This window comes from Manihot esculenta, chromosome 9 (genome assembly GCF_001659605.2).
Source record: "Manihot esculenta cultivar AM560-2 chromosome 9, M.esculenta_v8, whole genome shotgun sequence".
Lineage (NCBI taxonomy): Eukaryota > Viridiplantae > Streptophyta > Magnoliopsida > Malpighiales > Euphorbiaceae > Manihot > Manihot esculenta.
In genome coordinates this window covers 8,109,939-8,124,582 of record NC_035169.2, presented here as the reverse complement: position 1 = coordinate 8,124,582, position 14,644 = coordinate 8,109,939, and the positions used below count along the sequence as shown (strand labels likewise).

General features: G+C 36.5%; 2 protein-coding genes across 5 annotated transcripts; both read left to right on the top strand.

The window, feature by feature from the left end:
• Nucleotides 1–378: 378 nt before the first annotated feature.
• LOC110622521 (DExH-box ATP-dependent RNA helicase DExH1) lies at nt 379–10,473 on the top strand. Of its 4 annotated transcripts, XM_021767051.2 has the most exons (16): nt 379–811; nt 1,302–1,447; nt 1,786–1,885; nt 1,955–2,167; nt 2,328–2,423; nt 3,182–3,457; nt 3,804–4,007; nt 4,125–4,280; nt 4,857–4,949; nt 7,225–7,439; nt 8,065–8,224; nt 8,349–8,622; nt 8,716–8,908; nt 9,016–9,202; nt 9,406–9,774; nt 10,233–10,473. In XM_021767051.2, exons 1-16 carry the CDS (start codon nt 497–499, stop codon nt 10,362–10,364), a joined length of 3,129 nt encoding a protein of 1,042 aa, XP_021622743.1. In that variant the 5' UTR covers nt 379–496; the 3' UTR covers nt 10,365–10,473. The 4 variants fall into 4 exon arrangements, with proteins under 4 accessions (XP_021622743.1, XP_021622744.1, XP_043815589.1 ...); XM_021767052.2 differs by lacking the exon at nt 379–811 and having other exon boundaries at nt 1,308–1,447; nt 1,782–1,885; XM_043959653.1 differs by lacking the exon at nt 379–811 and having other exon boundaries at nt 1,323–1,447; nt 1,661–1,885.
• A 407-nt stretch (nt 10,474–10,880) lies between these two features.
• LOC110622735 (L-type lectin-domain containing receptor kinase IX.1) lies at nt 10,881–14,619 on the top strand. The gene has a single exon (XM_021767341.2). It carries the CDS (start codon nt 12,409–12,411, stop codon nt 14,431–14,433), a length of 2,025 nt encoding a protein of 674 aa, XP_021623033.2. The 5' UTR covers nt 10,881–12,408; the 3' UTR covers nt 14,434–14,619.
• Nucleotides 14,620–14,644: the final 25 nt, after the last annotated feature.

Below are 14,644 nucleotides of genomic sequence, written 5' to 3'. Positions count from 1 at the left end.
TAATTTTAAATTTTATTAAGTACAGCGTTGATAAATAATATGATAATTTTGTTAATTTTTAAAAAATGTAATGATAAATATAATTAAAATAATTTTAAAATATTAAATTTTAATTGATAAAAAAATTTAAAGTATAATTATAAAAAAAATTAAAAGTACAAATTTTTATTGTCATTGATCCTTTTAAAAAATATTATAAATAAACAAATTAGCTTATTAGCTTATTGTTAGAGATTGTTTGACCAAGTAACAAAATAAAACATACACCAAGTTCAGTTCATGGAAAATCAATGAGTGTAGTATCCGTAGATTTGTTATGATAGTTTTACAAGTTGGCACAGGGCAGGGAGGGCAGGGCAGGCATTTTAACTATTAGCTACGTGCAAAGCCGCGTCTGGAGCACCGTGGCCATTACACACGGAACTCGCAAAATCTCCATCTAAGCACTTCAGTACAGTGCGTTTTGTGTTGTTGCTTTTTGTAATTTTATAAATAAATGTCTCTGCGCTTGCTCCGCTCTAACTCTTTTTTCACTCTCACTTCCAATTCCAAGACTCTCCAACAACCACTAGCCGCACCCATTTCTGGATCAAAGATTTTATCCTCTCGCTTACAGATCTCTACTATCGCCATGTCTCGCCGTCCTAACTTCCAGGGCGGCCGCCGAGGTGGCCGCGGCAGCAGCAGTAGCGTGCCTGGTCGAGGTGGTGGAGGACGTGGAGGTCGTGGAGGAGGAGGAGGTGGACGTGGTGAGCAGAGGTGGTGGGACCCAGTTTGGCGAGCGGAGCGCTTGAGACAGAAAGCCGCTGAGGTATTTGATTATGGAATTTGCGTTTCTAGGAGGTTTACTTATTTGTCTTTTTAGGGTTTTAGTTGGTTCACCAGCTGCTTGGTCACTAAGTTAAAAGAACTCTGAGGAAATGTATGGATGAAGATGAACCTAATATTAATTGAGCTATGTAGTTGAACAACGAAACATTCAAATGTTCATAACTTGGTTGCTAATGAAAATGAATTGTAACGATCTGTAAAATGCTTGTTTGGAAAAATCCCGTTAGTTCTAATTGTAAAGATGGCATTTAACACCTGTGTAAGAAGACAGATCATGGTTTTCAGTGCCCTTCAGGAGTTGAAGCAAGCTAAATGCAGACTTATTCCTCTTTATATTTTTTCTCTTGACATAAAAATTTACAGATTATGCCTCTTAATTTTTGAGATACTGCACATTCAGGTTTATTGTTTCCTTTATTTAGTTTCTTTATATTATGTATGTATGTTTGTGTGTTTTTCGCGCCTTTTAGATGGAAGTTCTTGATGAGAATGAATGGTGGGATAAGATGGAGAACATGAAGAATGGAGGAGATGAGGAGATGATTATAAAGCGTAACTACAGTCGCGCTGACCAGCAAACCCTCTCTGACATGGCTTATCAATTGGGTCTTTACTTGTAAGTGATTTCAACTGCTTGCCATATTTTATTAAGTAGAATTTGAATATTTAGGAAATAGTCCAACCATGAATGCGAAGACAGAAGTACAGACCCATTTAGATTATATTTTGTATCTTAATTTCTTGGAGCAATAATGTTATCAGGCAGCATAGTTTTAGAATATTTGAAAAGTCCACTCAAATTTTATGGCTATTTAATTGATTATGGCAGTGTTTCCTTTTTCACAAGTTTAAGCTTATCTCCACAAGTGATTTTGGATTGTGCTTGCTTAATTATTCACCCTGAAGCTTCATCTCATAATTGTTGGCTGCTTAATTTTCCTTGTGGAAAGGAAGCCATGCATATAATAAGGGAAAGACACTTGTGGTTAGCAAAGTTCCGTTGCCAGATTATCGGGCTGATCTTGATGAGCGTCATGGATCCACACAGAAAGAGGCAAGAATATGCAATTATACAAAATTATAATATAGTTGTTGGGTTATTCTCATTCATTTCCCTCTACAGATCCAAATGTCTAGAGAGACTGAGAGGAGAGTTGGAAATCTTTTGAGCAGCTCACAGAGAGCAGCACCTGCTATTGATTCTGCAGCATCTGGTCAGGGGGACAGACAACCATCAAATGGTCTAAAGATAACAAAACCTGTCTCTACCTTGGAATCAAGTTCTGCTAAGGAGAAACTCAGTATTGAATTAAAGCAGAGGCAGGATAAACTGATGGTAGATTGGCTAAGCTTATAATTTTTATTGATGTTTTTGATTTTTACTATGTGTACACATGAAAAACCCAGATCTTCCTGGTGATGCCTGTTTACTTCTATAAATTTAATAGACATGTCAGATGTTGAAAAATTTCCTGTCATTTGTTTCTTGCTTTCAGGCAAGTAATTCTGTGAAGGAATTGCAGTCTTTTAGAAAAAAGCTCCCTGCATACAAAGTGAAGGGCGAGTTTCTGAATGCTGTTTCTGAAAATCAGGTGCAGATTTTTTTTTTCTTTATCTCCAAGTTTTAATCAATTATTTTGAATAAGTATCATCAATAACAAAAAAAAAAGATGTTCCTTGGGGTCCACAAATTGCACCATTGTTTTAGTGATATTTCTTCATTTATTTCCAGTTAAATAAGGACCATGCTTTAGGTATGAAATTTAATAATGGTTTGGTGTGTATTATTGTGTTGACTAAGATTATGAATAATTATTTTTTAATATTAATACCTACATCAGAAAGTAATTGAATCATGATGTATTTACCTGATATCTTGTGGCCTGGGTCATTTTTAGTTCAGTTCCAACCAATTTGGTAAAGTAATATGATTTTCAACTTCCGTACATTAAAGCTATATTTGAAAGATGGTATAGAATTCACGCTGTTGAATTTTAATTAATTTCCTCCAGGCCTAAAGAAAATGACCTTCAATTTTAGAGGAAGGTAACAGAGAATATTTTTGTGATAGATGCGATAAACAATTCCCCTTAGATGCTTTGGTGTATAAACTGGGGCATAACTGTCCAGTAGTATCTTTTTCTGGCTGATGTGCCTGTGACATGAAAAGCAATCATCTTACCTTCCAATTGGAGATTTTAATATTTTCTTCTTTGTGCCCCCAGCCCCCATGATCCTTTCCCAACATTGTTTTAAAACTTTTAGTTGATAAAGGGAAATTTATTGTCTTCATAAATCTTCTAAAACTAATCCTAAGCAGATTCTCATTATCTGCATTTGAAAATTGCAGGTTTTAGTAATTTCAGGAGAGACAGGTTGTGGTAAAACAACACAGCTACCTCAATATATATTGGAAGAGGAGATAGCAAGACTGTGTGGTGCTCACTGCAGCATAATATGCACACAGCCCCGTCGTATATCTGCCATATCTGTTGCAGCTCGAATATCATCTGAACGGGGAGAGAATCTTGGTGAAACTGTTGGTTATCAGATTCGCTTGGAGGCAAAGCGATCTGATCAGACACGGCTCCTCTTCTGCACCACTGGTGTTTTACTTCGCCAGTTGGTAATTTTTGTTACATGTGCATCTTCCACTTTTATGAGGCTTATATATTGCTTAATTCTTCCTAGGGGTTTTAGTTCATGCTTAGCTTTTAAAATTCCTCAATTTGGAAATTGTCTAGTATCTCAAGCTTTAACTCTATGCTTATTCGTAAACTTGATGGTGCAACTTTATAGACCACCTTGTATAGGTGTTGAAAGTGCAATCCTTTAGATTTCTTGAGTCAGAAAACCAAGGATGTTCTAATTCCTGAACTTTCTGCTTTACCTTCTTGCAGCTTTCACATGGGCTTTTATGTTCTTGCACATTCCTGATATTCTGCTTCTATGTATTTTGATGTTAACTACAGGTTCAGGATCCAGATTTGACTGGTGTGAGCCATTTGTTAGTTGATGAAATTCACGAACGGGGTATGAATGAGGACTTTCTATTAATTATTTTGCGTGACCTTCTCCCTCGGCGTCCAGATTTACGTCTTATTCTAATGAGTGCAACCATTAATGCCAATTTGTTCTCGAAATACTTTGGAAATGCCCAAATTATTCATATACCGGTATTTTAACTATTTCAATTTCAATGCATTTAAACTTTTTTTGGAGGGTGTTGAATACACAGCTATCATATCTGTTCATCATCATTCGTCTTTTTATTTGTTTTGGTATATTGGCAGGGATTGACTTTCCCTGTGACAGAGTTATTTCTAGAAGACATATTGGAGAAATCTCGTTATAAAATCCAATCAGAGGCTGGCAGCTTTCAGGGTAATTCAAGGAGGAGGAAGAGGGAACAAGATTCCAAGAAAGATCCTTTGACTGAATTATTTGAGGCAATTCCCTAATTCTCGGAACTACAGATCTTATAATCTCTACTTCTTTGTCACTCTCCCTCTATTAAATCTTTCAAGAAGTTGACTATGATGAGCATGTTGTGTTTAATGGATGGCGCATTGGATGTTTGTATATCAAGTCAAACTTGAATTAGTTAGACCTCAAAGAAAAGTAAAAATATAGGGAAGTGCTGAAAAGAAATAATTACATTTACAATGTGACCATATGGCATCAGGTTTTGACTTCATGTACGCAGTCAGTAGATCGGAGATTTTAGCTTTCAGAATCTCGATGTAATGTTTTATGAATTGGCCATGGACATTTATAGACATGAAAACAACAATCATAATTTGAGAAGTTTCAACTAATTTATACTATTGATTTTCTTATGATTTGTACTTTGTTGTTGAATTTATTGTTTGATATTTGGGAGAATAATTTTCTGGATCATCTGCAGTTTTTACTAATTCTGAGAGTGGAAATCTTTCTTAAGCTTAGGGAGCTTTTGTTTCCCTTTTTTGTTTTTGTTTTTATTTTTTTGTATATGTCTGTTAATACTCATTGCGTTTTTGCAGGATGTTGATATTAGTTCTGAATACAAGAATTACAGTGCATCTACTCGACTCTCTCTTGAAGCTTGGTCGGGTTCACTGCTTGACTTGGGTCTGGTTTGTACTTTAAGAGTGCATTTGCTTAATTTTTTGTTTAATTTTGAAAATGGACCATTCTTCAGTGATGTGGTGTTTGGTTCGAAAGATAGAAGGATAGGAAGATATTGCATCTTGACTTTATCATATATATTTCATGATACAGATGCTTCCTTTAATGCATCTTTCCTTTATTATTGACTAGATTCACTTCCTTCTATTCTCAAGAAACATAAGTGTTAGAGTTCTTAGAAATGGATCGAGTTATGGGTCTATTGCTGGAATTTCCTGAGGACGAAGTTTTCTTTTTGCAACCTATGGTTGCAATGTAACAGGCTCATCTCTTGAGTTAAATACTAAAAAACTTTAGCAATTTTTCTCATAATTCTTTTATTGAATTATTGCACATAAATACAAGAGGGAGATATAACCATCTCCTAAAAATAGGGAACTATTAAGCAACATTGAGGACCACCCTCCTACCATCAAGGAAGGAAAAGAAAAAATTAGCTTGCATTATCACATGGCTTAACCACTAGGAATATGGCTTAACCCCTAAGAACATGGGTAAACCACTAATTACAAGACTCTTAAAAATAGGATAACTAACTTGCATCATTTGCTGACATTACTCTCTCCTCCACTATGCGCTTAAGGACAAGCGCAAACTCATGAAATTTTTGGGAACTATTGAGCCAGTAATTGATTCGTTGTGACATCTCCTGGGTTGTCATATGCTAAATCCAGTCAGAATAATTTCTTGCACTGATGTCCTTGAACTTCACTTATGTCCTTGAACAAAGGTTTCAACATAGTTAAAACAAAGTCCTTTTGGTCGTCGTTTCTCCACCTCATCATGTTCAAGTACTTAATAATTCAGGTATCTTTTGCTTTCGTTGTTTGTTGAGATGAATAATTGGTTGAAGGACTTGCAGCACATATGGACGAATTTTTCCATTCATAGTCTTGACATGTTCGTGGCGATGACTAGGTCTGCAATATAATCTTGTAATCCATTGAGATAAAGTTGTAAATTTTTTTTATCCTAGGTGAGACTTTCCGCCCGACAGATCGGGTTTGGTATTCAGCAATCGTTTCTTTCTGCCTTAATTTTGGGAGAACTAATTTGTTACTACGGACTGGTGGCCCAAAACGGAGATTGGGTTGGTGCTTGAACTTTTCCCAAGTCAAGTTAAGAAAATCCTGCATTAACTACAAGAACCATAATTGAGCTGTACCTTTCAAATGAAAAGAAGCAAGATTGACTTTTTCTTTTGCAAAAGTTTGTTGGTGTTGAAAGAAGTGCTCACACCTACTCTGCCATTCTAATGGATCTTCTTGACCATTGAAACAAGGGATATCTAATTTGGTAAATTTTGGAACAATCATGCTATTGCCTGAATTATCTGAACCTGTTGATCCTACTACCCCCTTGCCTCTGGATGAGTGGATGAGCGAGAGTGGCTGCTTTCCTCAGTTACAGGAGCTGGGTTAGGGTTGGTAATGTCACGGGTAAGAGATTCCAACTTAGCACTTAGTTCTTCTTGGCGAGCTTTGTTGGCAGCTTGCTCTTCTAAGAATAAGGCAAAAATTCAAACAAGTTGTTGTTGGATTGAGTCACCTATAACCCCTAGTTTTGATACCAAAATGTTAAGAGTCCTTAGAAATGGATCGAGTTATGCGTTTGTTGTTGGAATTTTTTGGGATGAAATTTTCTTTTTGCGATCTATGGTTGCAATGAAACAAGCTCTTTAGGAAGAACCTGAAAATCTCGAGTTGAAGTACTAAAAAACTTTAGCAATTTTTCTCATAATTCTTTTATGAATTGTTGCACTTAAATGCTTAAATACAAAAGGGAGAAATAACTATTTGCTAAATACAGTGAACCATTGAGCAATATGGAGAATCACCCTCCTACCACTAAGTAAAAGAAAAAACTGACTTGCACTATCAAAATCATGGATTAATCACTAAGAACATCAGTAAATCTCTAACGACATGACTTTTGAAAATAGGACAACTAACTTGCAAAAAACTAACTTGTATTATTTGCTAACAGTAACCTAATTATATTGACCCCGATGAATTGCTTTAGTAGAAAATTATATGTAAGTTCTGTTTTTTTGTTAGCGACGATGGATAGTAGCCATTATGATGTGATTGACATCTACTGTGTTTTCTTTCACAGTATCATTTATTTTGCCAATTTTTTTGCTGGACCCAAATCAAATGACAGTTTATATTATTCTTTTTAATATTTTAATAATGATAAGTATTGTCAAAACATGTTTTGTAGGTGGAGGCAACAGTTGAATTTATTTGTCGCCACGAAGGGGATGGTGCGATTCTTGTGTTCCTTACAGGCTGGGATGAGATTTCCAAGCTACTTGACCGGATTAAAGGAAACAAACTTTTGGGAGACCCAAGCAAGTTTTCAGTCCTTCCTCTACATGGTTCAATGCCTACGATCAACCAACGTGAAATATTTGATCGTCCTCCGCCTAACAAGCGGTAAATATTCTTACATTATTAGCCTTCATGGTTCACCCCTTGCAGGTATACCGAAAAAGAATTTCCTCGATGTTTTTGGGGAGCTTGAAAATTATGGGTTTATTACTTCTTGACTCTTTCATGAGTGAGCTAGTTTAGGCTTTCTCTGAGGATAACTTAAAGTAAATAGATTAATGATAATTTAATTGTGATACCTGTGTGTTTGATTGGTGACTGCCATTGCCAGGCTTAAAACTCAAGAGCTTCTAGTCTCATTTAGATTGAACTGGGTTAGATATTGTTTCTAGCTTTTTGAGTAAGAAAATCTTGCCACTGTGCAAGCGTTGCCCAAATAAGAAATGCTTTTTGTGATCTTGCTGTAGATCAAGCTTGTCAAAAGATATTCGTTACTTTTTCCTTTTTTTTTTCAGTAGGGATTTCTTGGTACCTTATGTTGCATATGATCACGAGTTAAATTTCTTAATTTCTTGTTGGCATTTCAGCTTCTAGGAATGTTTATACAATGAGTTTCGCCTGAAATATAGATGTTGAATGAATTATTACCGCCACTCTGGCTGTTTCACTTATGAAAACTTTAGATTCTTCTTTCTCCCTTAATGTGAAATCCCTCGTCTCTTTTTTGCAGAAAAATTGTTCTTGCAACCAATATTGCAGAGAGTAGCATCACCATAGATGATGTTGTGTATGTTGTAGACTGTGGAAAGGCAAAGGAAACCAGTTATGATGCTCTAAACAAGCTAGCTTGTCTATTACCATCATGGATTTCAAAGGCTTCAGCACATCAGGTATTGAGGAGTACCATGGAAAGCTATGAGGTTCTCTGATTCCATATTTTAAATATTTCAGCTAACTAATCTTGAGAGCCATAAATTAAGAAGTTCTTGTTTTCTTGATATGAATGAATTTCAGAGACGAGGTCGAGCTGGCCGTGTGCAACCTGGAGTTTGTTATAGATTGTATCCAAAAATCATCCATAATGCAATGCTTCAGTATCAGTTACCTGAAATTCTCCGAACACCTCTACAAGAGCTATGCCTGCACATCAAAAGTTTACAGCTAGGAACTGTTGGGTCATTTTTGGCTAAGGCTCTTCAGCCACCAGATCCTCTCTCTGTTCAAAATGCTATTGAACTCCTTAAAACCATTGGGGCTTTAGATGATAATGAGGAGCTTACTCCACTTGGTATGTACTGTTTGACTTTTATTGTCTTTTTTTTTTTTTCCATTTTTTTGGTATTGGGATATCTGCTGCCATCTAAATTAATAATTATAACAGGCCGCCATCTTTGTACTCTGCCGCTGGACCCAAATATTGGAAAGATGCTTCTGTTGGGTTCTATCTTTCAATGCCTCAATCCAGCTTTAACAATTGCAGCTGCTCTTGCGCATCGTGATCCATTTGTTCTTCCAATTGATAGGAAAAATGAGGCTGATGCTGCAAAAAGATCCTTTGCTGGTGATTCTTGCAGGTTTAGTTAAATTTTTCGTCATGCTCCATTCTAATAGGAATCTAGGACCTTGTCCTGATGTATTGTATTTATGTTGCTAAAATAGAATATGGGTTCTCTTTATGCAGTGATCACATTGCACTTGTCAAGGCTTTTGAAGGATACAAGGAAGCAAAACATAATCGAAATGAAAGAGCTTTTTGTTGGGAAAATTTTTTATCTCCAATAACTCTGCAGATGATGGAGGATATGAGAGAGCAATTTCTCACCTTACTAGCAGACATTGGCTTTGTTGACATATCTAGGGGTGCTAGAGTAAGCTACTATTTTTTCTGACTTTCACATTCCTAATGGGGATCTCTCTCTCTCTCTCTCTCCCCTTTTTTTGTCCCCCTACCCGATACTATTAACTTCAATTTGATAGTACTGCTGGTGATCTAAGGACCTTACTATGTGCTTCTATCTAAGCTAGGAGAATTGCAAGATAAAATATTTATAGATGTGTATGCTTCGTGTAGGCTTACAATCAATACAGCCATGACTTGGAAATGGTATCAGCAATCCTTTGTGCTGGGCTTTACCCAAATGTTGTACAGTGCAAAAGAAGAGGAAAGCGCACAGCATTCTACACTAAAGAAGTTGGGAAAGTGGACATACATCCTGCATCTGTAAATGCGGGGGTTCATCTTTTCCCTCTGCCGTACATGGTTTACAGTGAAAAGGTGAAAACAACTAGCATTTATATTCGAGACTCGACAAACATATCAGATTATGCTCTGCTCCTGTTTGGTGGTAGCCTTTTTCCTAGCAATAATGGAGAAGGTATTGAGATGCTGGGTGGTTACCTTCATTTCTCTGCATCAAAGAGCGTGTTGGAGTTGATAAAGGTAAACCTTAGTTCCTTCTTGCAACTTATGACTTGATAATGTTGGCATGTTTTTCTTCTCATTTTTAACTTTTTCTTAATATTGGGGTCCGTTTATTTCGCGGAAATTATTACTTGGGAAAATATTTTCCGCATTTTTGACATTTAGGCCACTTGGGAAAATTGACTAATAGAAAATACTTTCCGAGTCAAATAGAAAATCTAAACCTTTGTAAGGGACAATAACTTACTCTTAAAATGGAGAATTCATTTTTAGATTTTAAGAATCTAATTAACATCACCAAATTTTCTACACATAAGTTTACTAACAGCCTTTTTTTTTTAAAAAAACTTTGCGATTAAACAGTGAAAAAATAAGTTTTTTTTTTGAAAAATATTTTTTTATGAAATAAATGGAGGTTTTAGTCATACCATCTTTCATATGGTAAAGTGTTAGTTTTGATAAATTGGATTTTGCAGAAATTGCGGGCAGAACTTGACAAGCTTCTGTGGAGGAAGATAGAGGACCCAAGTTTGGACATTTCTATGGAGGGAAAGGGGGTTGTTTCTGCTGTGGTCGAGTTATTGCACAGTTACAATTTACGTTTCTGAATTTTGTTCTCAGGACAAATATTTTTTAATGGTGCTAAATTATTTTTTTTATTATTGAATACGTGATAATTTTTATTATTAAATAAATAGTCATGTGATATTATGGCTCGGATTTTGTTGCAACAACGTAAAAGAGGTTTTTATTGGGCATCTTCCGAGTCGACCGTCGCTTGAAGGTTTGTGAATTATCAGGCAGAAAACACTCTCTCTCGCTCCCTCTCTCAGGTATGCTCCTTTTTTATGACATTAAAGTTATTAAGGGGAGTTTAACACAATGAAACGAGGATGATGGTCAAGTCTATAGCAATTTGAATAATCAGTAATTAGTCATTTAAGGCTAGAGTTGGGCTGTCTGCAAAAACTAAAAAAAGGTAAACATGTCCTCGCTTCTGTTATTCATGGTTTTTCCTGCATGCAACTCAAACAGCCTAGTTAAATTGGGTCTTTATTCGTAGGACTATTTTTCTGGGATCTGCGTCTCTCCAAGCTTCTAAGGTCGCCTAGTTCCTTCTCATCTAACCTAGCTCGTTTCTTCCTGTGGTGTTTAATTTGTGATTTGAAGTTGTTTGCTCTGGATTTCTTGGTTGATGGGTCCCTTTAGACGGCTAGGCGTGCTTTCAACTCATCGGTGCCCCCATGATGAGCCTCCCAGGCGTTCGCCCCTGTGCTTGTGTGACGATCCCTTTTTGGTTTTTCTATTTGATGCGGCAGCTTTTTTAGAAATGCGGGTTCAGGTCCAATATGTTACAATGTATGTGTTGAGTTTTTTTTTTTTATGAGATTGGGTTGTAGTTTGTAGTTTTTGGGGTTCTTCGCTGGGCAATGTAGTTGATGTAACCACACTTAAAGCTTTCATCTAATGAATTTCTTCTCTCCTTGGCAAAAACTAAGAAAAGTGCATGTTTTTCGTTAATTGCATTTAAGTAAATTTGAGAGTGTCAAATGTCTCATGTTCAATCCCATTCTCAAATGTCCCTTTGCAAGTTTGGCAAAATAATAGTGACAAACTAGAATATGCAATATACAAAGCACCTCTCAGTCTGCAACCAGCATATGCTGGACATGTTAATGTAATAAAAGTCCGATGAAAAACTCCTCAAAATATGAAATAATGATTTTTTTTCCTTTTTAAGATTCATTACTTTATTGAAATAGTGATTGCCAACTTTATCAAGTGTGCATTCTTGTTCTGTGAAATTCTGCCGCCAGTACTGAAAGCACCCGCCTGTGAACCAATTCTCGACTGTCTTTCACAAGGAGCTTGTCTTCCAGCGGAACAGATTTATTAAGATCTCTAATGAGAATTAGATTAGTTTTTTCTCTTAATCTTAAGGCTGTGTTTGATTGTTGGAATCATTTTGCAGAGTTCTTTTTCCTTTTTCTTTTTTCTTTTAAAAAGAATTTAATAGTTATGTATATAAAATTGTAAGCAGCCATAACACAAAGAAAGGCCAGGGAAGGACGAAGTAAATATGGTTCTTCATACCCATTTTCCATCTTTGCCCATAGATAATAGCTCATCAAAAATGGTTTCTAGATACCATTTATAGAAAGAAAGAAAAAAAAATTGTTTTTGTGAAGTGTTCACTGGTTAATTTCATCTCCAGGACGTTGGTTTTATTACAGATGAAGATTAGTTAACTGAACTTACAAACTATTTAACCATTTCTTTTTCCACCTGCTAAATAATTACTAAACTAAATTGAATATGCTAGAAATGGAACCTGTCCAAACCCTTTTTTTTCTTTTAAATTCAATAATGCATTGTTATTAATAATAATCAACTACTAGAGACACTGAAATTTTTGTTTAACCAGATTGTTAATAGCTACCACGGCGATGAATTCAAGACATGGAGATTAAATCTATATTTAACAAGACTTAAACTCATCAGAAACTGAAAATTTTCCTGTCAGTTATTTACTTCATTGTTCTTCCTTGCCTTTTCCCTGTCGACAAGTCCTATAGTATTGGCCAACCAAGCTCATTGGATTTCTCTACCTTTTGTCCTATTCCTAGTTAAAGTCAGAGACAGCAAGAGGATATGAGGGATGATTCCAAGAGAGACTCAAAATTTCTGACCATGTATAACAGTTACTTCCCTGGACAACTAACTGCAAAAAACATGTCTGCAGCCAAACTAGCAACATGTTCTTCTTACATGAGCTCTCACATTCACTTAATTGTTCTCTTCTCTATTATCCACTTTCTCCATTTTTATGCAGACTATACTCGAGCAATTTCCTTCAGTATAGATCGGTTCGACCCCGGTGCAAACGACATCATCTATGAAGGTGATGCAACACCATCAGTTGGAGCGATTGAAATGACCTTGGTCAACTGGTTATGTCACGTTGGCCATGCAACTTATGCAGAGCCTTTGCACCTGTGGGACTCCTCTACTATGACACTTACAGATTTCAACACCAACTTCTCATTCACTATTGACACTCGTAAAGCTGAGATTTATGGCCATGGCATTGCCTTTTTCCTTTCTGCTGTGGGCAAATCAATTCCACCCAATTCACCTGGTGGGTTCCTAGGACTGTTTAACACCACTAGTAGTGCTGCTGCGTCTCGAAACCAATTAGTCATGGTTGAGTTTGATACCTTTGTGAATGAAGAATGGGATCCACCAGTGCAGCATGTTGGGATCAACAATAATTCAATTACTTCTTCTGTTTATGCCAAATGGGATCCTGGCTCATACAGTGGCAAGACAGCTAAAGTTGGGATAGATTATAATGCTACTACCAAGAACCTCAGTGTGTTGTGGACATATGATGAATATCTAGTTTTCATAGGCAACAATTCGCTTTCTTACATCATTGATCTGATGGAACTTCTTCCTGAGTGGGTTTCAATAGGTTTCTCAGCATCTACTGGTCAGTATGTTGAAAGAAACACAATCAATTCATGGGCATTCTCCTCAAATTTGGTGACAAAAGGTTCAAGTAATAAAACAGACATACTTCCAAGCAATAAACCAGGCATCCTGAACACAGGGACACATAGGATATTGATTATTGCTCTAGCTTCTGTGTGCTTTTTGGCACTTTGTGGAATTTCAATTTTCTTTGTAAAGAAAACATTTTGCAGAAGTCCTCTCCCTGAAGATCCTGAACTTGGCAGAAGAGCCTTGCCCAAAAGATTTTCTTACCAAGAACTTGTTGAAGCTACTAATAACTTTGCAAATGATAGGAAGTTAGGGGAAGGTGGATCTGGACTTGTTTTCAAAGGATTCTTGAGAGAGCTAGGCTGCCTAGTTGCTGTGAAGAAAATTGATGCTGAATCGGAGGATCTTTTCAACAATGAAGTGAATATTATAAGCAGTTTAAGACATCGAAATCTGGTGCAGTTCATGGGATGGTGTAATGAACAAGGTGAGTACTTGCTTGTCTATGAATACATGCCCAAAGGTAGCCTTCATACACATCTTTTTGGCAATAGGAAAGCCATCCCATGGAATGTGAGATATAATATAGCTTTGAGCTTAGCCTCGGCTCTTCAGTATCTTCACGAAGGAGCAGAAACATGTGTTCTTCATAGGGATATCAAACCAGGGAACATATTGTTACGTGAAGATTTCACAGCCAAAGTTGGTGACTTTGGGATTTCCAAGTTTGTTAACACTCAGTTGAGGACTCAGAGAACAAATCCAGTGGGGACTCCTGGGTATGTGGCCCCTGAATACCGAAGAGATGGAAGGGCAACTAAACACTCGGACATGTATAGCTTTGGAGTTGTGGCTTTGGAAATTGCCTGTGGAATGAGGAATTTCAGAAATAATGATCCGCTACAGTTGGTAAAGGACGTCTGGCAAAAGTATAAAGCAGGAAATATTCTTGATGCAGCTGACAAAAGATTGAAGGAATTTGACCCAAAAGAAATGAAATGCTTGATGATTGTGGGTTTATGGTGCACACACCCAACAGACAACGAAAGGCCTCCAGCCAGAAGAGTGATTCAATATCTCAACCTTGAAGTTCTATTGCCAGAACTTCCTCCAATGTTGCATTATCCCGAGTTCTCTTTGGATTCGGATATGGATGGATGCAAGACTCGATGACCATCAACAAGAATAACCTCTATGTAATTTGCTTAATTTTACAAGTGAATTTAATGGTTGCCAAATAGCTTGATCATACAATGAGTTTGCTTTAATCCAACTAAAAAGTTTGGGATAATTAAGCAATCTTTGATATAATCATGCAAAAGGGGAATCAATTTCAATACAGTTTGCTATATTTTTCATTTTCTTGTAAGTCTATTTCAGGATA